At 45.5% G+C, this 26,501-nt stretch overlaps 1 protein-coding gene and 1 pseudogene across 2 annotated transcripts in view; both read right to left on the bottom strand.

The window, feature by feature from the left end:
* Positions 1–26,501, bottom strand: part of DNAH2 (dynein axonemal heavy chain 2) — a gene marked incomplete at its 5' end in the record, with an annotated part of 112,796 nt that overhangs the window by 10,578 nt on the left and 75,717 nt on the right. Inside the window, 23 exons of the mRNA XM_080677382.1 lie at positions 1,172–1,371; positions 1,513–1,657; positions 1,769–1,902; positions 2,090–2,238; positions 2,498–2,648; positions 2,782–2,848; positions 2,922–3,070; positions 3,204–3,329; positions 4,108–4,272; positions 15,706–15,822; positions 15,993–16,162; positions 16,845–16,986; positions 17,130–17,246; positions 17,457–17,667; positions 18,992–19,131; positions 19,237–19,369; positions 20,476–20,615; positions 21,156–21,316; positions 21,573–21,740; positions 22,086–22,235; positions 22,387–22,517; positions 22,654–22,739; positions 22,946–23,134. Coding sequence (XP_080533508.1) covers positions 1,172–1,371; positions 1,513–1,657; positions 1,769–1,902; positions 2,090–2,238; positions 2,498–2,648; positions 2,782–2,848; positions 2,922–3,070; positions 3,204–3,329; positions 4,108–4,272; positions 15,706–15,822; positions 15,993–16,162; positions 16,845–16,986; positions 17,130–17,246; positions 17,457–17,667; positions 18,992–19,131; positions 19,237–19,369; positions 20,476–20,615; positions 21,156–21,316; positions 21,573–21,740; positions 22,086–22,235; positions 22,387–22,517; positions 22,654–22,739; positions 22,946–23,134 — 3,341 coding nt within the window. The remainder of the gene's footprint in view (positions 1–1,171; positions 1,372–1,512; positions 1,658–1,768; positions 1,903–2,089; positions 2,239–2,497; positions 2,649–2,781; positions 2,849–2,921; positions 3,071–3,203; positions 3,330–4,107; positions 4,273–15,705; positions 15,823–15,992; positions 16,163–16,844; positions 16,987–17,129; positions 17,247–17,456; positions 17,668–18,991; positions 19,132–19,236; positions 19,370–20,475; positions 20,616–21,155; positions 21,317–21,572; positions 21,741–22,085; positions 22,236–22,386; positions 22,518–22,653; positions 22,740–22,945; positions 23,135–26,501) is intronic.
* Positions 10,074–11,884, bottom strand: LOC308254437 (putative elongation factor 1-alpha-like 3; annotated as a pseudogene). Its single transcript has 3 exons — positions 11,568–11,884; positions 10,899–11,520; positions 10,074–10,622 (listed from the first exon to the last, which is right to left on the bottom strand). The product of its transcript is annotated as a putative elongation factor 1-alpha-like 3 (transcript).

Genomic DNA, 26,501 nt, shown 5'->3' with positions numbered 1-26,501 from the left:
TCTCAGTCCCTTCCACTTTCTCTAAAAAGTCAATGGCAAAAATATCTTGGGTTGAAGATTAAACACACACACACCAAACATTGACTGGACCCTTCCTATGCGCCAAGCACTCTTTCAGGTCCTGAAGACACAAATATGAGGTCACAGGGTAGGGGCACCCACAATGCCTGGTGGACACAGAGGAAGTTGCCCTGGGGTGCAGCAGAGTTATCGAGTGATGCAGAAGAGGAAGAGAGGGGAGGACTCCAGGGAGAGCTCAGAGCAGAAGCAAATGTAGACAAGGGGGTTGGGGGAAGCAGACATGGAAGTCAGTAAGCATTGCTCGGGCATCCAGTGGAAAGTGGGGAAAGGTGAAGCTGAGCAGACAGGTGGAGGACAGGTCATGAAAGGCTCCACAAGTTAAGCCAGGAGTGGCAAGGTCAGATTTGTGTTTGGAAGGCTCTCATGGGCCGCTACAAGAGGACAGATTGGAGAGAGACAAAGTTAGATGCAGGATGCCCTGTTAGGAGATGGCTGTACAATTCAGAAAGAAAGATCATGAAGGTCTGAACTAAAGTGCAGTTGTAGCCATGGGGAGAATTGGGAGGGAACAGTTTGCAGAAAAATTTCACGAGCAAAACCTGGTGACTGATCTGAGAGGAGAGAGTCAAGGAGAACTTTCACTCTTCCACTTTCTGGGTGGAGTGACTGGGAAGTGAATGTTGGTGCCAGTTAGGGGTGAGGACCTTGAAAAGGGTAGATAATGAGTTTGACCTGAAACAAGCTGAACTTGAGGGGTCTGTGGGGTGTCTATGTAGAGAAGCCAAGTACCTGGTTACTCAGAGTGTGACCCATAGACCAGAAGCATTAGATATACAGGACCCCAACTTACTAAATCTTAATCTGTATTTAACAAGATTCCCTGTGCTTTATAAGTACATTACTATTTGAGAAGTGCTGGTATAGTAGACAGTTGTATACAGGAGTCCAACACTCAAGGGAGAGCTAAAGATATAACACTGTGAGCAGTCAGCCCACAGGTGATGGTTGGACCATGAAGGTGTATGAGGAGGAGAGCAGGGGACCAATATGATGGCCTGAGAAAGCACCAAGGGAGAACTAGCAGGAAGGGTCAACGTTTGAGCCAGTCACTTGGCCTCCTGCCTAGGGCATGTAGGGAGGAGCCTCAGACCTGTAGACAGCATAGGTGTGGTATTCATTCAGGTAGTCAATGCGGTCCTCCAGCTTGTTGCTGCGATGGCTCTTATCAATGCTGAGGATAAAGAGGCTGATGTAGGCATCCAGCGAGAATTGGTACATGGGGTCGATGCGGCCCATGTCATTGAGCACGAAGAACAGAACTGATGCCCGCTGGGCACATGGACGGTAAGCCTGCAGAGGGGCCAGAGTCAGGGGCCACACAGGGACATGGCAGGTGGCAGGAGCTCAGGGATGGAAGGTTCCTCAAGCCAAGATTATTAGAATTGCATCTTGATGCTGGTGGGGGCTGGGCTGGAGGGCACAGGAGCTCACCTCACGGGCCAAGTCAATGTTGATCTCCGTGGTTTCACTGGTCTCCAGCTGCTCAGTCACCTCTGTGGCAGTTAACTTGGAGGTCTGAAGGGTGTTCACCAGCTGGACATCATCTAGCAGGGAGCCTGTGGCTTCATTCAGCAGCCTGGAGGGAAGTCAGGAGGCACATGGATGGAGGGGGCAAGGACTCCATCAGCCCCCTGAGTGCCAGTTGTGCCAGTGAGTGGACCAGTGGAGGGTGGAAGCAAGGTCGCACCGAAGGATCTCATCCTCCAGCTCCTTGAGCTTTTTCTTGCCAGCAGCGATATTGATGACTAGCGAATCCTTCTGCTCCTCCAACTCAGGACGCTCCTTCCGGACCACAATGCCCAGTAGTTGGGCCTCCAGGCCCTGGAAGCACACCAGGACTCATGGTGAGAATGTCACTCCAGTGACCTTCACCCTTTTCACCCCCTTTACACCTCTCCCAAGCCCCTTATACCTGCCCGACACAATCTTAGCCTTTTTCTTGATCCTGCCAGACTCTACAGCCCTGCCTGCTTCACTCTAGTTCAGTCTAAGCATCAGCCCCGCCCACCTGTTCTTTGACTGCAAAGTTGACAATGGTGGTCTTGGCTGATGTCTCTGGGCTGTAGTGGGGGTTGGAGAGCTTGGTGGTGATGTAGAAACGAAAATTGGTATTGTATTCTACCTCCTTATCTCCAATGCGAATCAGCAGCCGACCACCTGTACCCACAAGAGGGTCAAGGGCAAGGACCCCATGTGTCCAGGTGTGGGCTGACCCATTCTTTCCCCTACCAGCATCCAGTGGCAGTGACTCAGCCTGTCCTAATGGCCCCGGCCCAGGGCTCTCTGAATAGAGGGACAGATACTAGTAAATAAAGGACACAGCCAAAGAGCCAGCCCTTTCCTCCCCAGTGTCCTACTTGTCTGGTCCTTGGGATTTGTCCCACAGTCCAACCACACAATAAGTCTGGGCCCTGACCAATTCGAGCTACAGATTTGTTGAGCACGGGGTTGAGTGTGGGGTCCAGATATTCCTGCACATTCTGGAGCAGCACTGGGTATCCAAACTGGATGGCGTTTTCTAGGACTCGAAGGTAATCGCTCATCTGCAGGTCAATGATCTGAAGGCCCTAGAGAGCAAGAAAAAAGATGGAAGAAACACTGAGCGATTCATAGGAAAAAAAGGCCCAAGGGTAGGACTCAGGAAGAGACAAGCATGGGAAGATCTCCTAAGGGGATAAAACCAGTCCCCCAGCCTTATACCTGGCTTCCTTCCATGTTCTTGATCCACTTCAAGGCCTGGGCCTGAGGATCAATCATCAGTGCCCACCTGAAGGAAGAAGCATCCGTCAGAAAACAGGCTCTGCGCTTTCTCCTCCTCATGCTCCCAGCAGCATCCTTACCTGTTGCCACGGGTGACGATGATGCCATTCTCAGTGGAGAAGGCATCCGAGGGCAACCCTTGGATGTTCCAGTCCCGAACTTTGGTAGGATTGGACAGGAAATCATCAAAGGTGAAGCGAGGTGAGCAAGGAACCTGAAGCTCCCAAATCTGTGTAGGGAAGAGCCCCAAATTTCACTCAAGATCTGAGCTCAACAACCCTGCCCTTTTCTGATATCTCTTATTACTCCCAAAGGCCCTGGTCTCAGAGCCTAAGATCTCACTCATCATGCCTGAGTCTCACCTTCCTGATCCAGATCTGGTTGACAATCTCATCCCGGTAGTTGGTCAGGAAGGGTCCCATGTAGGACAGGAAGGCAGCTGCCAGGAGACAGTCACCCACCAAGTAGCCCAGGTCCTCTTCTAAGCCCTGGAGGACAGTAGTGGAGGAGTAAGCCTGTCAGGGCCCCCAGCACTGGGAGAGACTGGAATGCTTTGAAGGCACTCTCCTCTGAACACTATCTGGATTAGAGAGATTATTTCCATTTCCTAAACCTTTGTGCCCTGAGAACCCTAACCTGGTTCTAATTACTTTTCAGTTCCCCATCTTTGACAGCAATTCTGTTTACATTCTGGTGATAAGGCCTAACACTTTCATGAAACCAGAAGCTCACTGAAGGTAGAGAGACAAGATGCGCCCCGTTTCTCTCCAGTCAATGTGCTGTAGCAGGGGTCCTCAAACTTTTTAAACAGGGGGCCAGTTCACTGTCCCTCAGACCGTTGGAGGGCCGGACTATAGTTTTAAAAAAAAACTATGAACAAATTCCTATTCGCACTGCGGGCCCGGGACGAGTCAGCTGCTAAGCAGGACAGGCAGCGGCACCCGGCAGGCCAGATAAATGTCCTCAGCGGGCCGCATGTGGCCCGCGGGCCGTAGTTTGAGGACCCCTGGAAGGGTCCTTGTGTGTGCTTTGTAGCTCTGTCTAAACATGGAAGCAGATCCCTAATGGTACAAAAAAATATTTCCTTTCACTCTTCTCACCAAATGTGAGGAAAGGGAGGGGAAGAACTCCTATGTCCTATTTTTGGATGTCCCTACACCCAGCTGTCCCTATTTTCCTTGACTGTCCCTTAGCCTAAAGGGGATGGGAGCTCTTGGAACTATTCGGCAGGGAGGAAGGAGAGCCAGGTGGTACATTTGATCTCACCTTTACTGTCTCCTCCCATCGGGCCTTCTCGCCAGCCAACCCAGACACCAACATCCCAGCGCGCTCCAGCTTCAGCTCCATCTCCTTAGACTTCATGCGAAGGTCCTCTTTTTGTGCCAGCTTCTCATCGTACTGTTTCTTCAGCATATCCAGTTTCTCAGCCACCTGGGAGTAATCAGAGATAGGAATCAAACACAGGGCTTGGGGCCAGATTGTTCTGGATTCAAATCACCAATCTGCTATTTTGTGGTTGCATGACCTTGGGTAAACTGATCTCTTCAAGTCTTGGTTTTCTCCTGTGCAAAATAAGAATTATAACACCTACCCTAGAAGGTTGTTGTAAGGAGAAAAAAAGATAAAATATGTGTGATGAGTTTTCTTTTCCTTCCCCCCACCACTCTTTCCTTGAGCCCAGAAATTACTTAGTAATGAAATTCAAAGCTGGGTAGGAGACAGACCTCTTGCAGCATAATAAATGAGACAGATATGTTGGCAAGAGAGGATCAAAGCACACAAAAATGATTGCCATTCCATTCCAGGAGCCATACCCAAGACGTGATCTTGAGAGAAAAAGAAAAAGCTAGAAATGAACTCAGGAATTGTTGGAGAGAGAAAGAGGAGTCCATTCAAGGACAAGACCCAGGTCCAAGGTCCCACGCCAGAGATAGGGACCTGGGAAGAGCTTTACCTGCTAGAGAAGACTCCCTCAATTCATCACCACCCTCTAGGCTCTCCTGAGGTTGAAATACATCACTTAAATCTGAAGTAGAGGACTGATCCAGCCTCTTCCAGGGCCTGGTATGTGTGTCTGACAGGCGAATAATAATTGTTTGGTTTTTTTTGTTTGTTTGGTTGGTTGTTTTAAAAATATTATTGACTTCAGAGAGGAAGGGAGAGAGAGATAGAAACATCAATGATGAGAGAGAATCATTGATTGGCTGCCTCCTGCATGCCCCACACTGGGGATGAAGCCCGCAACCTGGGCAGTGCCCTGACCCGGAATTGAACCGTGACCTCCTGGTTCACATGTCGATGCTCATGCCAGCTGGGAATAATTGTTTTTAAAAGCTGCAAAATAATCTTGTGTATGATTGAACCATTATTCTATATAACAAGTCTTCTACTGATAGGCATTTGTGTCTTCCCAACATTTTCTACTATTAATGCTGCAATGAATGTCCTTGTAGCGGCATAAGCACATGTTGATGCAATTTATTTTTTATTTTAATTTGTTTACTTTGTGAATAAGAAACTTAAAAATTCAAAAGACATAAGGTCATGAGAAGTCTGCCTCCCAACCCTGCTCTCTATCCACCCACTCTCTTCTCAAGCTATCCACTGAGACATGTTGCTTGGATAATCTTCCAGGGGCATTATCTCCATATAAAGTGTATTCTACACTGTTGTTTCCTGGATTATCCATTTTAGACTCTTTATATTGACTTTATGCTATTATAAATGATGATTTAATCTCTCATGCCTACACATCACCACCCTTTTCTCTTTATTCCTAATAGTTTTAGTTCTACTGGTTACCCTTAGAACTTTAAATAACGTATTGAAACCTCATTTTATAATATCTGTGAAAGCATTGCCTGACCTTTCCCTCAGCCCACCACCGGCATTCACCTCCCAACTATTTTAGCTGTGCTCTTATTTTTACATTGTCAAAGTTAACAGCATTCCCACTCAGAACCCCCTTCTGTGCTTTGTCATTAGGTTGATTATAAAGATCAAACACCATAAACAGCATCAACATATGACCTGGGCTGGTGCCCAGTGTGAACTGGTGGCTGGTGAGCTGCTTGTGGCTAAGGCACATTCTGATAGGTCACTGTGCATGTTGAATTGGTTGTTGAATATTTTTCTGTTTCCGCTGATTGCACATTTTCTCTTTCAGAAATCCTAATTGGTTGGATTGTGTCTGTTATATCTGTCTTATGTTTCAGACTTTTTATTTTTGTGTTATATTCCTTGACTCTATCTTCCCACCCTTCTATTGAATGAATGTCATACTTTAATCATTTTAAAATTCCCCCAAATCTTTCTTTTTCTCTGTTTGAACTCTTTCTCTTCTCATCTTATTTTTGTTTTGTGGATGTCATTTCTTCCTTAGTTTTGCTTTTGAAGTTCTTCTCTATAACCTGAATAATCTCTAGATTTAGTTTTTCTTCAGATTCATGTTTTGTTATAATTTTTCATCTTGGTGGTTCCCTTGCAGGTCTTTACACACCCTTTCTCCAGGGGAGGTGTGTGACTGATCTGATTGGTAAAATTGGAAAGAATCAACTGGAAGTGCTCAACAGAGCTCAGGCCCTTTCCTTTTAAGAGTGAGCACAAGAGAGAAACCAAGATGGCGGCATAGGTGAACACCTAAACTGCTGCCTCGCACAACAATTTCAAAACTACAGCTAAAAGACAGAATGTACATCATCCAGAACCACAGGAAAGCTGGCTGAGTGGAAATTCTACAACTAGAAGGAAAGAGAGGGGCACACGGAGACTCAGAGGAGCTGCAAAAGGCTGAGGTACGGAGACACGCACGCGGAGAGGACGGGCGGCTGAGTGCCTGGCTAGCTTTCTCTAGCAGAGAGAGACGGAAGCTCCTGACTGCACTGAACCCCATTCTGGGCGAGACCCTGGGGACCCAGACTCATACAGGGGGAGTCTGGACTGTCGGGAAAAGAGAGGAGCACACGGAAACTCAGGGGAGCCGCGAAAGGCAGAGGTCTGGAGGTGTGCGCGTGAGTGTGCGCAGAGAGGACTGACTGCTGAGTGTGCGCTGGCTTTCTCTAGCAGGAAGAAGGTGGAAGCTCCCGACTGCGCTGAAATCCAGTTCTGGGTGAGAATCTGGGAATCCAGACTCATTCGGGGAGAAATTGGACTGTCTGGCAGTGGGTGAAACTTGAGGTCGGCTTTCTCTCAGAGGTGCTTGCAGCGATTACTGAGAGACACTGAGACCCAGGGGCCTCATAGGGCAGGGCTGACGGGAAGCCAAGGCTGTCTGCTCTGCCCTGAGACTCCGCCCCATCCAAGCTGAGCACAGAGGCTTTTGCAATTTTGCAAGTCTTGTCTCATAAGTGTCTCCAGCACAGAAGTTCTCCCAGTGTAGACACAGCTGATCCTCACAGCCAATTGGCTTGGAGGTCAATTCCTCCCAGTGATACCAACAACAATCAAGGCTTAACTACAACAAGGCTGAGCACACAGTTCACAAAGGGGTGCACCAAGAGTGTCCACCTCAGGTTAACTGGGGAGGCTGAGCCACTGTGCCCTAGAGGACACCTACCACACAAAGCTACTCTACCAACTCAGGGAAGCAGCGAAAATGTGGAAACAAAGAAACAGATCACAAATGAAAGAAAGGGAGGAAAACAAACGACTGGATATAGAGTTCAAAACCACGGTTATAAGGTTTTTCAAGAATTTCCTAGAAAAGGCCAATAAATTTAGCGAGACCCTCGAGGATATGAAAAAGGACCAACTAGAAATTAAACATACACTGACAGAAATAAAAAATATTATACAGAGACCTAACAGCAGACTAGAGGACCGCAAGAATCAAGTCAAAGAGTTGAAATACAAAGAAGCAAAAAACACTCAGCCGGAAAAGCAAAAAGCAAAAAGAATCCAAAAATTTGAAGATAGTGTAAGGAGCCTCTGGGACAACCTCAAGCGTACCAACATCAGAATTATGGGGGTGCCAGAAGAAGACAGAGAGCAAGATACTGAAAACCTATTTGAAGAAATAATGGCTGAAAACTTCCCCCACCTGGTGAAAGAAATAGACTTACAAGTCCAGGAAGCACTCAGAACCCCAAACAAAAGGAATCCAAAGAGGACCACACCAAGACACATCATAATTAAAATGCCAAGAGCAAAAGACAAAGAGAGAATATTAAAAGCAGCAAGAGAAAAACAGTTAGTTACCTGCAAGGGAGCACCCATATGATTGTCAGCTGATTTCTCAACAGAAACTATGCAGGCCAGACAGGAGTGGCAAGAAATATTCAAAGTGATGAATAGCAAGAACCTATAACCAAGATTACTCTACCCAGCAAAGCTATCATTCAGAATTAAAGGGCAGATAAAGAGCTTCACAGATAAGAAAAAGCTAAAGGAGTTCATCACCACCAAACCAGTATTATATGAAATGCTGAAAGGTATTCTTTAAGAAGAGGAAAAGGTAAAGATAAAAATTATGAACAACAAATACATGTCTATCAACAAGTGAATCTAAAAATCAAGTGAATAAAAAATCTGATGAACAGAATAAACTGGTAAATATAATAGAATCAGGGGCATAGAAAGGGAGTGGACTGACAATCCTCAGGGGGAAAGAGGTGTGGGGGGTGCGGGAAGAGACTGGACAAAAAGCGTACACCTATGGATGAGGACAGTGGGGAGGGAGGTAAGGGCAGAGGGTGGGGTGGGAACCAGGTGGAAGGGAGCTATGGGGGGGGAAAAAGAGGAACAATTGTAATAATCTGAACAATAAAGATTTATTAAATTAAAAAAAAACCTTAAATTTCATGAAAGTTAAGAAAACCCTAAACAATATGTAAAGTCAAGCTGACGAAAAAAGATAAAAATTAGCAAAGAACATGAATAGCAAATTTCACACACAAAGAAAGAAATTAAGTGGCTAATAAAAACATGAAAAACGTTCAAACTCACTAGTAAAAAAAAATCAAATTAAGAAAATAAGCTGTAAATATTTTAAAAGAATGAGAATATTCAGTGCAGATGAAAGAGCTGAGAAGTAGACATTCTACCATAGGACTAGAAGGAGTGTAACTTGAAACAACTTTTTAAAGCATAATCTGCATCAAAAATCTTTAAAATATTCATAGCTTTGGTATGATAATTCCACTTTTAGATTTAAGCCTATAAATATGTACCAAAAATTAGATGTTTAAAATTAGTGTACAAAACTGTTCATGAAGATGTTATTTATAGTAGAAAAAAACAAAAACACCCTAAATGCCCAACAATAAGGAATTAAATAACCTGTGATACATGCATATAATACTGTGTAGCCCTTCAAAAATCATGTTTTAAAGGCAACTGATTGTGAAGTGTTTATGAAAAGGCAAGTTACAAAGTAATAAACATATATAGTATAAGCCTTAAAAAAAAAAAAAAAAGAGTATATTTGCAGACCAGAAGCTTTGGGTGGGCCCTAGCCAGTTTGGCTCAGTGGATAGAGCGTCAGCCTGCAAACTGAAAGGTCCCAGGTTCGATTCCAGTCAAGGGCACATGCCTGGGGTTGTGGGCTTGATTCCCAGTGGGGGACTTGCAGGAGGCAGCTGATCCATGATTCTCTCTCATCATGGATGTTTCTATCTCTCTCTCCCTCTTCCTTCCTCTCTGAAATCAATAAAAAAAAAAAGCTTTGGGTGGGGCTCAGGGTTTCATGAGAGTCTTTGAGGTATGGACAGGGGTTTTGACTTGGGTGATTTGTAGAGGTTCATGTTAGGCCTGTAGGTTTTTACACTTGTGTGGTTGACTTTTAACTGCTATTGCCTGGGTGAAAGGCTTTAAGCCAATCCTGAATTATTCTGACCTTGGCAGATGACTGTGTCTTTGTCCATAGGTGAATGGCTGTTTCTACAGAAGCAGGACTGTTTAAAATAGTGGCAAAAGAAAGATGTGGGCTTCAAGGATGGCCTTAACGAGGTATAGTGGTGGTCTCAGGATAAAGGCTGTTATAGCTACAACACTAATACTGCCGACTAGGTTAAAGTGGGGTTAGATTGTTTTTAGCACTGATGGACAGAATATCAAATTTTTTCTCATTAAACTTTGTTTTAATGGGTCTCAAAATTCTGTGACTGATTTTTTGGTCAAGTTGTTTCCATTTAAAAGTACTGATTTTTAAAAACTAATAACCTAAAAACTGCCACACACACATAAAAACCAAATGGTCCACAAAACATTCTCCTTTCTGAAAGTTTTACGATGCATTAATCATTAATCAGTCTTTTACTATTAAACTTAAATGGCCAGTTGAGACACACAGTTCTGAGGCCTTTCTTCCACCACTGAGGAAGACAGGTGGCAGGTACTGGGGGAAATATTCGTTTAGCTTTCTGGGCAGACTTGGTGACTTTGCCAGCTCCAGCTGCCCTCTTGTCCACTGCTTTGACGACACCCACAACAACTGTCTGTCATGTCACGAAGAGCAAAATGGCCCAGAGGGTCAGAGAAGCTCTCAACACACCTGGGCTTGCCAGGAGCCATATCAACAATGGCAGCATCACCAGATTTCCAAATCTTTGGGCCATCTTCCAGCTTTTTCCCAGAATGACGATCAATCTCCTTCAGCTCAGCAAATTTGCAAGCAATGTGAGGGGTGGCAATCCAGCACAGGTGCAGATCCAGCACTGATTTGGCCTGGATGGTTCAGGGTAATCAACTGAGCTGTGAAGCCAGCTGCTTCCGTTAGTGGGTTATTATTGCTGTCACCAGCCACATTGCCCCAATGAATATCTTTGACAGACAAGTTTTTTGTTTTTTTAATATGTTAAGGGGTATGTTAAGTTCTTTCAAAAATGTTTAAAATATATTTTTATTGATTTTAGAGAGGAAGGGAGAGGGAGAGAGATAGAAACATCAATGATGAGAGAGAATCATTGATCGGCTGCCTCCTGCATGATCCCCCACTGGAGATTGAGCCTGCAACCTAGGCATGTGCCCCTAACTGGAATCAAACCTGGGACCCTTCAATCCGCAGGCTGACATTCTATCCATTGAGCCAAACTGACTAGGGAGACAGACATGTTCTTGACATTGAAGCCACGTTGTCCCCGGGAAGAGCTTTACTCAAAGCTTCATGGTGCATTTCAACAGGCTTCCCTTCAGTTGTAACACTGACTGGAGCAAAGTCACCACCTGCCAGGCTTAAGAACACCAGTCTCCACTCGGCCCACAGGGACAGGACCCATGCCACCAATTCTGTAGACATCATGGAGGGGAAGCTGCAGGGGCTTGTCAGTTGGACCAGTTGGTGGCAGGATGCAAACCCAGAGCTTCAAGCAGCGTGGTTCCACTGGCATTGCCATCTTTATGGGCAACTTTCCATCCCTTGAACCAAGCATGCTAGCACTTGGCTCCAGCATGTTGTTGCCGTTCCAACCAGAAATTGGCACAAATGCTACTGTGTCAGGTTGTAGCCAATTTTCTTAATGTAGGTGCTGACTTCTTGAACAATTTCCTCATATCTCTTCTAGCCATAGGGTGGCTCAGTGGAATTCATTTTGTTAACACCCACAATCAGCTGCTTCACACCCAGTGTGTAAGCCAGAAGGGCATGTTCACGGGTCTGCCCATTCTTGGAGATGCCTGCTTCAAATTCACCAACACCAGCAGCAACAATCAGGACAGCACGGTCAGCCTGCAATGTGCCTGTAGCCATTTAAAGCTAGAAACTGTAGTACACACAAAACCTAATGCCTTGCCAGTTAAAAAGCAATGGCATTTGATATAGACTCTGTGTCCTGGGACACCAATGATGGTCACATAAAACTTGCTGGTCTCGAATTTCCACAGGGAGATATTAGCGGTGACACACATTCATGTTCAGCTTTCAGTTTATCCAAGACCCAGGCATACTTGAAGGAGCCCTTCCCATCTCAGCAGTCTCCTTCTCAAATTTTTCAATGGTTCTTTTGTCAATCCCACCACGCTTGTAAATCAGAGGGCCAACAGTGGTAGATTTGTTGGAACCTACGTGTCCAATGATGACGATGTTGATAGGAGGCTTGTCCTTTCCCATTTTGGCTTTTAGTTGTGGTGTTTCCGACACCTATGTTCTGGTGGCAAACCCGTTGTGAAAAAGAGAATATTAGATCTGAGGCTTTTTAACTGGCAAGGCATTAGGTTTTGTGGGTACTACCGGTTCCAGCTTTAAGTGGTTATTGCCATGCCCAGATAGACAGCACTAGATCAGCAGACCTGTTATTCAACTTCTACTAAGGAGGCAGTTATGATGGGACTAGCTTGGAATCCGTGTGGCTTGTCTACAGGCAGATGGGCTGGGAATATTGTTTTGGCTGCGATTTCAGGTGATACAGGTAGGGTAGAAGGCATGCAGGTATTACCTACAACTTAAGGGAACATCCCTGAACAACTTAGGGGATTCAAAAAGGAGCAAAGCCATGCCTTGGCACACGAATGGCAGAGGACTTGTTCCCCACAAGGCTCCAGGGCACGGGCTTCAGCAGCATCAACAGCAACTTCAGTTCAGGAATCTACTGATGGTAATATTCTAGTTAGAATAAGTATGGGGACAAGGTGAAACCTTCCCCAAAGGCAGTTTTCAAAGACCTCAGCAATTCCACAAAGAAAGCAGCAATATTAGCCACTGTGGTACAGGACTGACCATACCTGATCACAACACAGAGCGGGAAACCCTGAGCTCAAGGGGGAACTGAAATTGAAAGGATATACACAGGGTTACCATCTGGAGTGATGAAAAGTTCTGGAACAAGATAATGGTGACGGCTGCACAATATGGTGAATGTAGTTCATGCCACTGGCCTTTACACTTCACAATGGTTACAATGGTAAATTTTATGTGTATTTTACCACAATAACCCCCCCTCCAAAAACAAAGATATACACATGTGGATTTCCAACACTCCCCAGTACAGGAAATGCTTAGTGACTACATTATCTCTCTTACATGAATCTCTTGTTGGAAGTTTCTCCCAGTTTAGTTACGTTCACGGGTCATGGTTTCCAGATAACGGACATTCTGGTGAAGCTAAAATCAAGATTTTCTCCATGCATTCCTCATTCCTAAAAACACCACTGAGTTTCCACTCTGGTCTTTGGGGGCAATAATGACTGGTTTTCTGGGACATAATTTTATGTGGAAGCCATGAGTGCCTAACTCACTCCTTGAATTCAAGCAATGCTCATGACAGTAGCCTCAGCCCCGCAGGAGCCCCATCATTTCCAGTGAGTGACAGACCTGATTATAATGTAAGGAGCCCGAGACTCTGATCCTGAGAATCCCTCTTGTGGAGAATGAGCGGAATAAGAAATTGGGGAGGATGGGTGGGGTCTTTAACTTAAGAATGTTGGCTTCTAGATTTTTAATTCATAAAATCAAGATAATTTGATTTCAGATTTTAATTTACTTGGACTTTAGTTTACAAAGATTTAATCTCTGAAATCTAATTTATCCCTGAGGGTTATATGCAAATTTGTGGGATTTTTGTGTACTATTATTATTGTAGCATTTTAATGCTATCATGTAATCTTACTGCATAACCTCCAATATACTATGTTGAAATGTGACATAACTTGGAATGGGAAATAGGAAAAAAAGTGAATTTTCAACCTTGATTATACAATTACCTTGAAGTAGATTAAGATTCTGTCTAGACCCATTTCAGAGCCTTCTAGGGCAATTTCTAAGCCAGTGGTTCCTACCCCTTGCTGCATGGTAGAATCGGGCCTATGGAACATACATTTTTAGGGCCCCAAACAAGTGGGTAATGGTTAAAACTGCTTACTCAAGATTTGGATTGACATGCACATCGGACCTCTGGCCCTAGAGCCTATGTACAGGCTTCCCACCTCTGGCTGGCTCTGACAAGAAATCTTCCAAAGTGCTGATTTCCAGGCTCTGAGAGTCACTGAGGACCAAAGATTTGTACGTACTTGGCCCGTGGTGGAGCCCAGCATCAGCACAGTGCTCTCTGCAAGTGGGTGGGTACGGGTGCCTGATACTGAGCATGTGCATTTGGCTCTTACATGTCAAAGCCTATGTCAGAGTAACAAAGGAGAAATTCTGGCCCCCTGTCTGTTTACTCTTATCAAGTAGGGGCTCTCAAGAGGCCTCACATTAGGATAAATATTTGTCTAATGAATGATATTGTTGGCAGCTGACCCCAGAGGCCATTTTTTTACATATAAAGGAAACAATCCCTAATTATTTGGCCCAGGATATGATTCATCCAGAGGTGAGAAACCTTTCCAAATAGATTGCCACGCCTGTGATTACTCATTTTTTAAAAAAAGTGTAAAAGAGGGAAGGTTTCATGTGAGGTTGGGAGGTGACAGTGGCAGCAGGAATGGAGTAGTGAAGGAGCATGTGCAGACAGAAGCCTGCCTGCCCAGGCTTCAAGGGCAGCTTCACTCCCAATAGCAAAGATGCTGCAACAGGAAAAGACTGGGATGACTGTGGTAGCAATGAGCAATTCACTTAATCTCACTAACCCTTGGACTACTCATCCGATTTGAGGAGGTTGGACCCGGACCTGGCTATTTCCATAGCTGGTTTTGGTTAAAACATTTTGAAACAGTATTTTGAACCAGCTTTGGTTTCATGAAATTTGAAAACTTCTATATAGTTCAAGATAGCATCAACAAAGTTTGAGGACAAGTGTAGATCAAGAAATTGGAATCAATGAACATGTCCATCAAAAAGGAAATGGTTAAGTAAATGATGATATAGCCATCCACTGGAATATCATGCAGTGGTAAAAAGAAAGCAGAAACTCTTTATGTATCAATATGGAACAATCTTCAATGTATAGACAAATAAAAAAGGAAGGTGCAGAACAGTATATATAATGTAAAAGATTAAAAATATATATTTGTTTATATAAGCATAGAACACCCCTGGATGGATAAACAGGAATTTGTTACATTGGTTGCTTTCTAGGGAAGGGAGCTGGTAGATAGAGAGCAGAAGGTGGGAGGGAGACTTCTTATTGGATACTCTTTTATACATTTTGAATTTTAAACCACGTGATTATATTGCCTATTAAATCAATGATAGAAAAATTAAATGATAGGCTAGAAGAATTTTGAACTCTTTTTTTTTTTTTAAATATATTTTATTGATTTTTTACAGAGAGGAAGGAAGAGGGATAGAGAGTTAGAAACATCAATGAGAGAGAAACATCGATCAGCTGCCTCTTGCACACCTCCTACTGGGGATGTGCCCGCAACCAAGTTACATGCCCTTGACCGGAATCGAACCTGGGACCTTTCAGTCCGCAGGCTGACGCTCTATCCACTGAGCCAAACCGGTTTTGGCGAATTTTGAACTCTTGATAATAGCACTCTACCTTCTGCCTTGTTTGAGAATTATTTGTGCACATACCTTACAGGAAATTACCTATTGGGTTGTCTAAACTGTTCACAGTAAGCGCCTCTACCTCTGGGACAACACTGTCCCTCCTATGTATTCGCTCAGACACCCTCAGTCCACAGTCTTCCGGTCCATAGCAGTGATGCCAACACTCTGGCCCTATTCCGCATCCCCCTTCCCAGCAAAGACCAATTTGCCACACAGATTTCATCAGTTAATATCTCAGGGCCCATGTTCAAGGCCATGACAGAGACAGGCAACTCCCAAGTCAGTTTTTGCAAGGACTCCTCAAGTGACAGTGCCCTCCGTGCCTTTGTAACCTTCTGCAGTCGGCTTAGCTTTCTTAGCCAGAGGCAGCCCATCTAAAAGGGCATAGAGTGGAGAGGAAGGGAGAGGGGAAAGAATTAGATGGGGAGAGATGAATAGTAATGAAGCATCCCTGAAATCAGGAGAGGGACCACAGCAGAAAAGACTGGCATGAGGCTCACCTCCCGTAGCTTCTCCTGGGCCTCGGCCAGCGCTGCTTGCTTCTCCTGAAGCTGAGCCAGTGCAGCATTCATTCGGATCCGCTTGGGCTCCACCACCCGATACAGCCGCCCATACATCTGCAGGGAGACAGCCAGGCAGTGGGGTCGCCCACCCACCCACTAACCCACCAGTGGTCCCTTCCTTCCCACCTGGGTCTTCCATTCCCCCAGCTTTCTCCTGTGTGCATCCCCCTGTTCCCAGGCCTGCTTCCCTGCTCCCCACCCCAACTCACCCCACTCCTGCTTACCTCCATGGCCCGTACCCACATGCAGAGGGACTTGGCAGCAAGTGAGACGCGGCCAATAATGTCAGGCTGGAAGTCGGGCTGGGCACAGTAGGCCCCGATCTTCTTCAGAACCTTATCTGAAATATTGTCTTTATCAAAGTTGATCAGTGATTTGATGAAGTTCTGTTCCCCTGTGAGATGCAAATCAGGGCCTCAGCCAGAAGGCCTAAATCCCACCCTCATTGTCCGGGTTGCATCTCCACTGTTTAGGCATGGCCATGTTTTCCCTCAGCTCAGTTCCCAAGGCCAGAATAACTGACTTCAGCCCATGTTCCTTCTGCTGACCTTGCTCCCTCCTCTAGAACCTCACAGGCCCAGGACCCTCCACAATCTTGCCAGCCTCATTTCCCATCACTTACCATGAAAAATCTCACTTGAACCATCACTCTTTCAAGCTTGCAGGCTATATTCTACCAAGACATATAAGAGCCAAATGTGCCTTGTAACAGAACTCAAAGCAGAGAAAACCACAAGAATGACACAGCAAGACTCTTGTTTTTCATTTTTTGATTCTTGCCCTTTGGGGAGGTGGAGGGGAAGCCATTTCTGCCCCTGGATTTTGAGATATATTCCTGAATCTTTATAATAATTTCTTTTTTTCTTTTTGCTTAAGATGAGTTGTTTTCTGTTACTTACAACCAAAGAATCTTAACTGATATTTATGTCTTTTCTTTTCCACCAGACTGTATGCTCTTGAGGGTCAGTACAACGCCTCATTCATCTCTGTCCCTCCGAGTGCCTGGCACACAGCAGATGATTAATAATAAAAGTTGAGTGAACTGGTGTTCATTATCTCCTGGTTCTCTAGCTTACCTAGCTGCCTCTTGGACTCTGCCCAAGTGGGCTCATTGCCTCGAAGAATCATGACTGCCTGCATCACTATCTCCACTTGGGCGGGGGGCCGTCCATAAGACTTGATCTCTCCTATATCCTTCTTGTTCAGAGACTCCAAAGCCTGGGGAAAAGGATTCACTTAGGGAGCAGGGCCAAAGTCAACTCAGGTGGCAAGACAGGTCCTTTATAAGGACAGAGCCCAGCTCTTCTTCCCACTCCCCCAGGGGCTTTGAGGCTCTTTCCTGGGTCTTCCCCCCATAATACCCGCATGGCCTCTTCCAGCGCTGGCAATGCCTCTTCAAGATCCTTCTGGGCATTGTCAGCCAGTGCCTGGCACTTGACTTCCTCAATTGCAATCTTCTCACTATGGGCTGTGACGGCCTAGGAAGGAAAAGAGGATGAGGGGTTTGTCTTCGCCTTGGGCAGAGGTGGGGGTGACAATGTTGGTGGTAACACGAAAGATAATACTAAAACAGCTTTGAGGAATGGAACATGCATCCTGACAGAGTAACTGAGGGATACCGGAAGCCTCTGCCTGGTGAGCACTGTAGGAGAGGGCCTTGAGGGGCAGGATACTGCTGGTGCCCCCACCTTCTGTTGCTCATCGGCTTCCCGCTTCTGCTGCACAATGATGACCAGGTACTCCTCGCACTGTTTCTGGAACTCAGCCACCTTTTTCTTGGCATCCTCCAGCTCCATAGACATCATTTCCACCTTTTCCCTCGTCTCATCGATCTTAAACAATCCTGTCCGCAGCTTATTGGCCTGGTCCAGCAGCTCCTGCCGCTTCTCTGCCAGCAGCCTGGGGGGACAAAGGCAAGCAAGGTGCATGGAGAGGCTGGACTCCCAGAAGGGGGGTTCCCTAGGTAGTCTCACTTCCCATCGCGTCTCAGCTCCCTGTCTTCCTTTCTGTTGCCACCACACTCTGGTCAGGTTTTTATTCTTTCCTTCCTGGATCATAGCTAACTGCTTCCCAACTGGTCTTCATGCTTCCACTCTCATCCCTCTGATTTATTCTACATCTCAGCTTGCTAGTCACCGTTTTCACCACACCACTTCCCTACCGGGAATCTGCCACTGTCCCCCCAGTGTGCGGCAGGCAGAGGGACTGCCGTGAACTAGAAAACAAACTTGTTCCAAGAGGGTGGCCATCTTTTGTCTCTAGCCTGGTTTTTTTCATGTAGGAATGAATGTGGGTCAGTATTGCCAAAATTTCTGATTTTCAGAGAGAAGTTGGAAATCTGGATTTTTCTAAGGCTTCCGAGTTTTAAATGTTGGCACCTCGTTAAAAAACGTTTTAACATTGTCCAAGCCATAAAAACTATCTATGCAGGATTGTTTTCTGGGTTAAATAAGAAAATGCATATAAAGGCTTAGTGTGGTAACCAGCAAATAGTAAACACAATATAAGCCTATGACCCACGGAAGGCAAGGACTTGATTTTGTTAGCTGGAATATTGTAAGTATCTAGAATAATGCCTGGCACATAGTAGATGCTCAACAATACATATTTAATTAATGACTAAATGTTGACTATCATTATTACAAATGGCATTTTCTTCACCTTGATTAAAATACTGAATGCAATAAATGAGGGTTTTTTTTTACATTTCTCTTATATCCTTCAAAAAAATTATTGTTGTGTTATGCACATAAAAATACTCAATACACCTTAATAAATAAATATATAATTCTTAGGAATGGTGGAAAGTCTAGAAGATATTAAAGGCAGAGAGGAGAGGACTGGGTGTATATATTATGGGTATACATGGCAGTGTCACCATTGTATTGTGGTTGGAAAAAGAAACATCATTCCACATGGGCCTGGCACAGCTCACTATCTGGCTTCTATCCTTCCTCTCTCTTGTCATTGCAGAAAATAAGGACAAAGAGTGTGTAAAGAGGGCTCTAGAGACAGCCACACCCCTGGAAGACCCATCTCTCCTTCATTAATTTCCTGGGCAAACTTAAGACCCCTTGCATCTCTACTATTCCACATCAGTGCCCAGGTCCCTGAGCCAGTCCCCTTGGTCAGCTCCCAGACATTTTCCATTACATCATTTCAGCAATTGCCCTCAAAAGACCCCAAGATCCCTGCCCTCTATGTCCCCTACTCTTCTTCATACTTCTTATATCCAGACACAAGTTCCAGGTAGTTGGTGGGTGTGACATAGTTGTATCTTCGCAGTTCCAGCAGCATCTTCTGGGAATACTGAGCCACTGACCAGTGCATGGTGACGAAGATCTGGGCCACCTTCCTGTGGATCTGAGGCCAAAGGAGAAAGGATTAGGACAGAGAGTGATGGCAGATGGAGAATGAAATGGAAGAGAGCCCAGGGGGTGTGGAGAGAGATGGGAAGGAGGGTCTCACATTCTCCTGCGTTCCCAGATCTACTCCCATGAGGTACTTCTCAGCCACTTCTAGCAGGGCTTCACGGGGCCACTCTGAGAACCAGTTGATTGTCGTGCAGTTCACCAAGGCTGGGTACTGGCGGATCCAGTTCCTGGCGAGGCGTTTTGAGAGGCAGTTAAGTCCACCTGCAGAGTCAGCCTCCAGCTACTGGCTTTGTCACAGGTCCACCTACTTTCTAGGAACCTGAATGCCCCTGTATCTCCTTGTCCAGATTCTGCTCCCCTCAGAACTAGTTCAATGAATTATTTAGAAACAGGTTCTGAGGCCAGAAAAGCTGGATTCCACATTTTTACGGGTAGGTGTGCATCTTGGGCAAGGGAACTAATCTTTTGAATGTCAGCTTTCTAATCTCTAAAATGGGAATAACAAAGCATACCAACTAGGGTTGTTAGGAGATTCAGTGAGGTGACACATAAAATACAGTGCCTGGTACATGGTAAATACACCATATACCATAACTATAAAAAAAAATAAACAAAATGGCAACCCACATTGCCTCTCCATACAAGTTCTGTCTTCATCCTACTTTCTAATGCTCTTAAAAATCTAGTCATACCAAGAATGGACAAAGAAAATGTGATCTGTACATACAATGGAATATTATCCAACCTTAAAAAGGAAAGAGATTCTGATACATGCTACAACATGGATGAACCTTGAGGACATTACGCTAAGCAAGTCAAAAAAGACTGTGATTCTACTTATATGAGATAAATAGAAACAGAAAGTAGGATGGTGGTTGCCAGGAGATGGGGAAATGGAAGAAATGGGAAGTTATTCAGTGGGTGTGGAGTTTCATTTTGCAAGATGAGAAATTTTAGAGATCTGTTGTACCACAATGTGAATATGCTTAACACTACTGAACTGTACACTTAAAAATGGTTAAGATGCTAAAGTTTATGTTATGCAGGTTTCATCACAATTAAAAATTTAAGAACAAAAAATCACTCTCTTACCCCCTCCCCCCATAATAAACACACACAATCTCGTCACACCAAGAGGGAGAGGACAACTTCTATGTAAGTAGCAGGAACTTCTTGAAAAAAGGCCAAATCTATGGAAAGGAGAGGGGGCGTTCAGGGTGTAGAGACTGGCACTCTTCATGGGACTCACTCCCAGAAGGCATGGGAGGCCAAAGGGGGAGGAAGAGTGCTGGGCCACAGGGAGGGAGGGAGAAAGCTATAGAAGAGGAGTCACCTGAAGGGGTCGCCCACAGGGCTGAGGCAGAGAACAATGTGCAGGTTGTTGCGCACTCGTTCAATGAGGTAGGCAAAGAGGCTGTCCGAGGACTCTGACACCTGTTCTGCCCGGGCCTGCTCTATGATCTGTGTCTGGATCTGCACAGAAGCCACATAGCGTCAGAGGGCTGCAGGTTTTTTTGTTGTTGTTGTTGTTTTTGTTTTGTTTTAATTGATTTCAGAGAGGAAGGGAGAGGGAGGAGATGGAGAGAGAAACATCAATGATGAGAGAAAATCATTGATTGGCTGCTTCCTGCATGCCCCACACTGGGGATGGAGCCTGCAACCTGGGCATGTGCTCTGACCAGGAATCGAACCGTGACCTCCAGGTTCATAGGTCCATGTTCAATCACTGAGCCACGCTGGCTGAGCTGAGGGCTGCAGTTTCAATGGCAGAACCAGAGAGGGCAGCAGGTGAGGCTGAGCTGACAGGGTGTAGGTTTTAAAGCAGCTCCACCCAATAGGGTCCTTAGAGGGAAGATGACTGAAGAGAAACAGCTCTTCCAGCTAACTGGGGGGAAGGTGTAAACGGGGGTGTGGGCGGGGGAGCACAGTAGCATATTCTGGGATCTGGGCTTCTTCAGGTTAGTCAGGAAGGTCAAAGAATCAATTAAGTTGAGGGCATGGAAGGAATCATACTTCTTCAAATTCATCAGTCTTGTAGAGATTTGGGACCTCGCCTGAGCTGAGGATGTTGTTAATGTCCTCTAGGAATGATTCGTCAGCAATTTGGGTATCCACGAAAAGGAAGGATGTAGCTTTGAGTTCTACCCCAGTTTGGCTGTATAGACGCTTGATATCTGGGCCAGATGAGAAAAGAAAAAAGGAACAGACACTCTTCAGGTTCACCCGCCCATCTCTTATTCCTCTTCTAAGATTTAGGTATCTTACACCAGCCTTCAACACATACACATATCATTCTATACTCCACATGGGCCTGGCACAGCTCACTATCTGGCTTCTATCCCTCCTCTCTCTTGTCATTGCAGAAAGTCAGGCATCTGGTCTTTCACTCCTAGCCCCAAACCCTCTCCTGTTTCAGAAACCCAGCCATACCTTCTCGGAACTCCTGCTTCCGGTAATGTTTGCTGACTTCAATCTGGAAGGTGATGTACTCACAGATGGATGAGGCCAAGCGGGCCAGACTCTGGCGCCCACTGCCCCCAATGCCCACCAAGAGCATGTTGCCCCGAGGCTGTCCAATAACCCGCACAATCCTTGTGACTGGGGGTAGGGAGGAGGAGGATAAGGGCAATGAGTTGGCTGAGCAACCTCAGGGGACCTCCAGGCCCTAGACTAGGGACTGGGATACCTGAAACTGAAATAGAGGGACCAAAAGGTGTGGAAAGAGGTTAGTATCTGAAGCCCTGGTGGCAATTCAACTTTTAACCTCTACCGTGTCTGTTAGATACCACTGTTAAGAAAAAGCCCTACCCATTGCCACAAAGGCATCTGGAGCCAGGAAGGAAGGTAACTTCTGGAAGAGACCTGAGAAGGAATCCTTATTTCCTTGGAAATATCACATAAATTGGGATGTCGGGGAAGGAGATGGGAATAGGAAATGCTCACTGTGTTCAATAGCCTCTCGGAAGAGCACCAGGTGCATTGGCACGACAGCAGGTGACAGATTGTACTCATTTAGAGCCGTCTCCATGGCTGTCTTCAATACTGTCAGATCAGTTAGGTCTTCATACACCTTGGGCTCCCTCATGAAGTCCCCTGGGTCATGGGAAGAGGGGGTCAGAGTCTCAAATACCTGGTCTTCCCCACACTTCCCCAAAGAGCTCTAAGCATCAGGTCTCCATGCCCAACCCTCATTCTATCCCATCTCCAGAGTCTCCAGCCTATGGTAGTACAGCTCCCAGCTCACCAAAGATAGGAGGACGTTTGTTGGGACAAAGATTATGAAATGTGAGGTCAAAGAAGGAGCCGAGTTTGTCACTTAAGATAGCCACAAAAGCTTCTGTGTCTGCCGTGTCAACCAATCGGTCAGAGAAGACTCTGTTGGGAGGGAGTTGGGGTGAGATCTAGGAATAAGGAGACTGACCTTAGGAAAAGGAGCATCAGGGTGGGGTTAGAAGCAGGGCTTGGAGCAAGGCTGCTGAAATCTGGATCTGGAGGGACATGCACATCTCACCTGAAACATTCATGGATCCAGAGCCGTGTAATGCTGGACTTGGTGTCGTGGAAGTCCTTGTTGGCTCTGAGCATGCCCTGAAATACCTGGGGAAGAGGCATACTAGTGGGATGGAGGGAGGAAAGAGATTTCCTTCAGAAATTTTAGAGGTCAGGTCAGAGAATGCAGCATTCGAGGATGCAGGTGATTTGGGGTCTATCGAATGCTACTGAGCTCCAAGGCTTACTTTGAGAAGAGAATACCTGTAAGAAAGCTGTGCCAAGCAAAAGGGGCAAGTCAGATGGAGTTTTACCTTGGAGATATCTCGAAGGTTGAAGAGGTAATGGATCTTGGCAGGTGTGGGCAGGAAGCGTTGTACCACAGTGTTGTACACATCTAAAGTGGCCTCAGTCACCACATTCCCAATGGGCTTCACCTCTTCCTCAAAGTCCTGAAGCTTCTGATTGATCATGGTGCCAAATATTCGGATGATCTGAGACTCCTAGAAAAAGGCCTCTGATTCACTTTCACAGGTTCCTGGCCTTTTAGCCAGGACTGGGACAGGTTGAAGTGAATGAAGCACTCGTCTTGGGAAGAATTTAAGAAGCACACAAAAGAGAGAAACCAAGATGGCGGCATAGGTAAACACCTAAACTGCTGCCTCGCACAACAATTTCAAAACTACAACTAAAAGACAGAACGGACACCATCCAGAACCACAGGAAAGCAGGGTGAGTGAAAATTCTACAACTAGAAGGAAGGAGAAAAGCTCACAGAGAATTGGAGGTACGGCAAAGGGGCTTTGTGCGCGCAGAGAGGAAGGGCGGCTGAGAGCCTGGCTGACTTCCTCTGGCGGAAGGGGGAAGGAAGCCTCCGACGGCACTGAACCCCAGTTCTGACTGCACTGAACCCCAGTTCCGGGCGAACCCCTGGGGACCCACGCTCTTGTGGGGGGAGTCTGGACTCTCGGGCGGAGACTCGGGAGCCGGGGAAGGCAAAGGACTGAAAGTGCGCACACGCGCGTGCGCCGGTGCGCACAAAGGCTGTGGGGGTTGCCACAGGCTTTCCCTAGTGGAGGGGAGTCAGAGGATTCTGACTGCACTGAGCCCCAGTTCTGACTGCAGTGAACCCCAGTTCCAGGTGAGCCCCTGGGGACCCACGCTCTTGTGGGGGGAGTCTGGACTCTCGGGCGGAGACTCGGAAGGCGGAGGACTGAAAGCGCACATGCGCGCAGGGGCGGGGCTGACAGGAAGCTAAGACTGAGACTCCACCCCATCCAAGCTGAGCACAGAGGCTATTGCAATTTGGCAAGTCTAATCCTATAGGGCTGTCTCCAGCACCGGGCTTCTCCCAGCATAGACACAGCTGATCCTTACAGCCAACTGGCCCAGAGGTCAATTCTTCCCAGTGATACCAACAACAATAAAGACTTAATTACAACAAGGCTGTACACACAGTCCACAAAGGGGTGCACCAAGAGTGTCCACCTCAGGTTAACTGGGGAAGCAGACCCACTGGGCCATATTGGAAACCTAGCACAAATATCTACCTTACCAACTCAGGGAATCAGTGAAAATGCGGGGTCAAAAAATCAGATCACAAACGAAAGAAATGGAGGAAAACAAACGACTGGATATAGAATTCAAAACCACGGTTATAAGACTTTTTAAGAATATCCTAGAAAAGGCCGATAAATATAACGAGACCCTCGAAGATATGAAAAAGGACCAACTAGAAATTAAACATACACTGACTGAAATAAAAAATATTATACAGAGACCCAGAAACAGAATAGAGGAACACAAGAATCAAGTCAAAGAATTGAAATACAAAGAAGCAAAAAACACTCAAGCGAAAAAGCAAAAAGCAAAAAAGAAAATCCAAAAAGTTGAAGATAATGTAAGAAGACTCTGGGACAACTTCAAGCGTACCAACATCAGAATTATGGGGGTGCCAGAAGAAGAGAGAGAGCAAGATACTGAAAACCTATTTGAAGAAATAATGACCGAAAACTTCCCCCACCTGGTGAAAGAAATAGACTTACAAGTCCAGGAAGCGCACAGAACCCCAAACAAACGGAATCCAAAGAGGACCACACCAAGACACATCATAATTAAAATGCCAAGAGCAAAAGACAAAGAGAGAATATTAAAAGCAGCAAGAGAAAAACAGTTAATTACCTACAAGGGAGCACCCATACGACTGTCAGCTGACTTCTCAACAGAAACTATGCAGGCCAGACGGGAGTGGCAAGAAATTTTCAATGTGATGAATAGCAAGAACCTACAACCAAGATTACTCTACCCAGCAAAGCTATCATTCAGAATTGAAGGGCAGATAAAGAGCTTCACAGATAAGAAAAAGCTGAAGGAGTTCATCACCACCAAACCAGTATTATATGAAATGCTGAAAGGTATTCTTAAAGAAGAGGAAGAAGAAAAAAGTAAAGAGAAAAATTATGAACAACAAATACATATCTATCAACAAGCGAGCCTAAAAATCAAGTGAATTAAAAACCTGAGGAGCAGAATAATCTGGTGAATATAATAGAATCAGGGGCATAGAAAGGGAGTGGACTGATAATTCTCAGGGGGAAAGGGGTATGGGGGGTTCATGAAGAGAATGGACAAAAATCATACACCTATGGATGAGGACAGTGGCGGGGGGGAGGTAAGGGCAGAAGGTGGGGTGGGAAAGGGGTGGAGGGGAGCTATGGGGGGAAAAAGGAGAAATAATTGTAATAATCTGAATAAAGATTTACTTAAAAAAAAAAAGAAAAAAAAAAGAAATAAAATATTTAAATTACTGTAAAAAAAAAAAAAAAAAAGAAGCACACAAAAAACCAAAATACAAAACAAAATAAAAACCTCCTCAGAAATCAAGAGAAATAACATTTTAATGCAATATTTAAACATCAGCCCTAGCCTGTTTTGCTCAGTGGATAGTGTCAGCCAGCAGACTGAAAGGTCCCAGGTTCAATTCCAGTCAAGGGCACTTGCCTGGATTGTGGGCTCCATCCCCAGTAGGGGGCATGCAGGAGGCAGCTGATTAATGATGTTTCTATCTCTCTCTCCCTCTCCCTTCCTCTTTGAAATCAATAAAAATAGATTTTTTTAAAAAAAAATCAAAATTATGCCCTACCCAGTTTAGCTCAATGGATAGAGCATTGGGCCAAAGGGTCCCGGGTTCCATTCTGATCCAGGGCATGTACCTTGGTTGCAGGATCTTCCCAGGCCTGGGCCCTGGGAGGGGCTCGTGCAGAAGGCAACCAATTGATGTGTTTCTCTCACATAGATGTTTCTCTCTGTCTTTCCCTCTCTCTTCCACTGTTCCTAAAAAAAAAAAAAAATCAATGGAAAAATATCCTCGAGTGAGAATTAATAAACAAAAATCAAAATTAGGACTTCCTAATGGCAGCGTTGGTAAATGCTGTACTTGAATCCTCCCACAACCACATAAATAATACAAGTAAACTATAGAACAACCATCATTCAGAACCACCTGAAATCTAGCTGAATGGAAGTCATACAATGAGAGATTTAAAGAAGAAGCCACATCAAGACTGGTAGGAGGAGCAGAGACACTGAATAGGCTGTTCCCACATCATGTATGGTGGTTTAAAATTGGGAGGGATATCTTGGCTGTGGAGGTTCCCCTTTGAGGAGCAAGGGGTTCCAGATCCACACCTGACAATCCACCACGCCCCCCAGCCCAGGGTTCCAGTGCCAGGAAGACAAGTCCCCATAACTTCTGGCTGTAAAAACCAGTGGATATTGAGGCTGAGAGAAATGGAAGGCTGTTGGAGTTCCAGGCAGTTCCTCTTAAAGGGCCCAAGCACAGACTTACTTGGACTCACTCCCTCTGAGCTC

The sequence above is a fragment of the Plecotus auritus genome, assembly GCF_963455305.1.
Source record: "Plecotus auritus genome assembly, chromosome: 7".
Taxonomy (NCBI): Eukaryota; Metazoa; Chordata; class Mammalia; order Chiroptera; family Vespertilionidae; genus Plecotus; species Plecotus auritus.
This window is presented reverse-complemented; position numbering and strand designations above follow the sequence as displayed.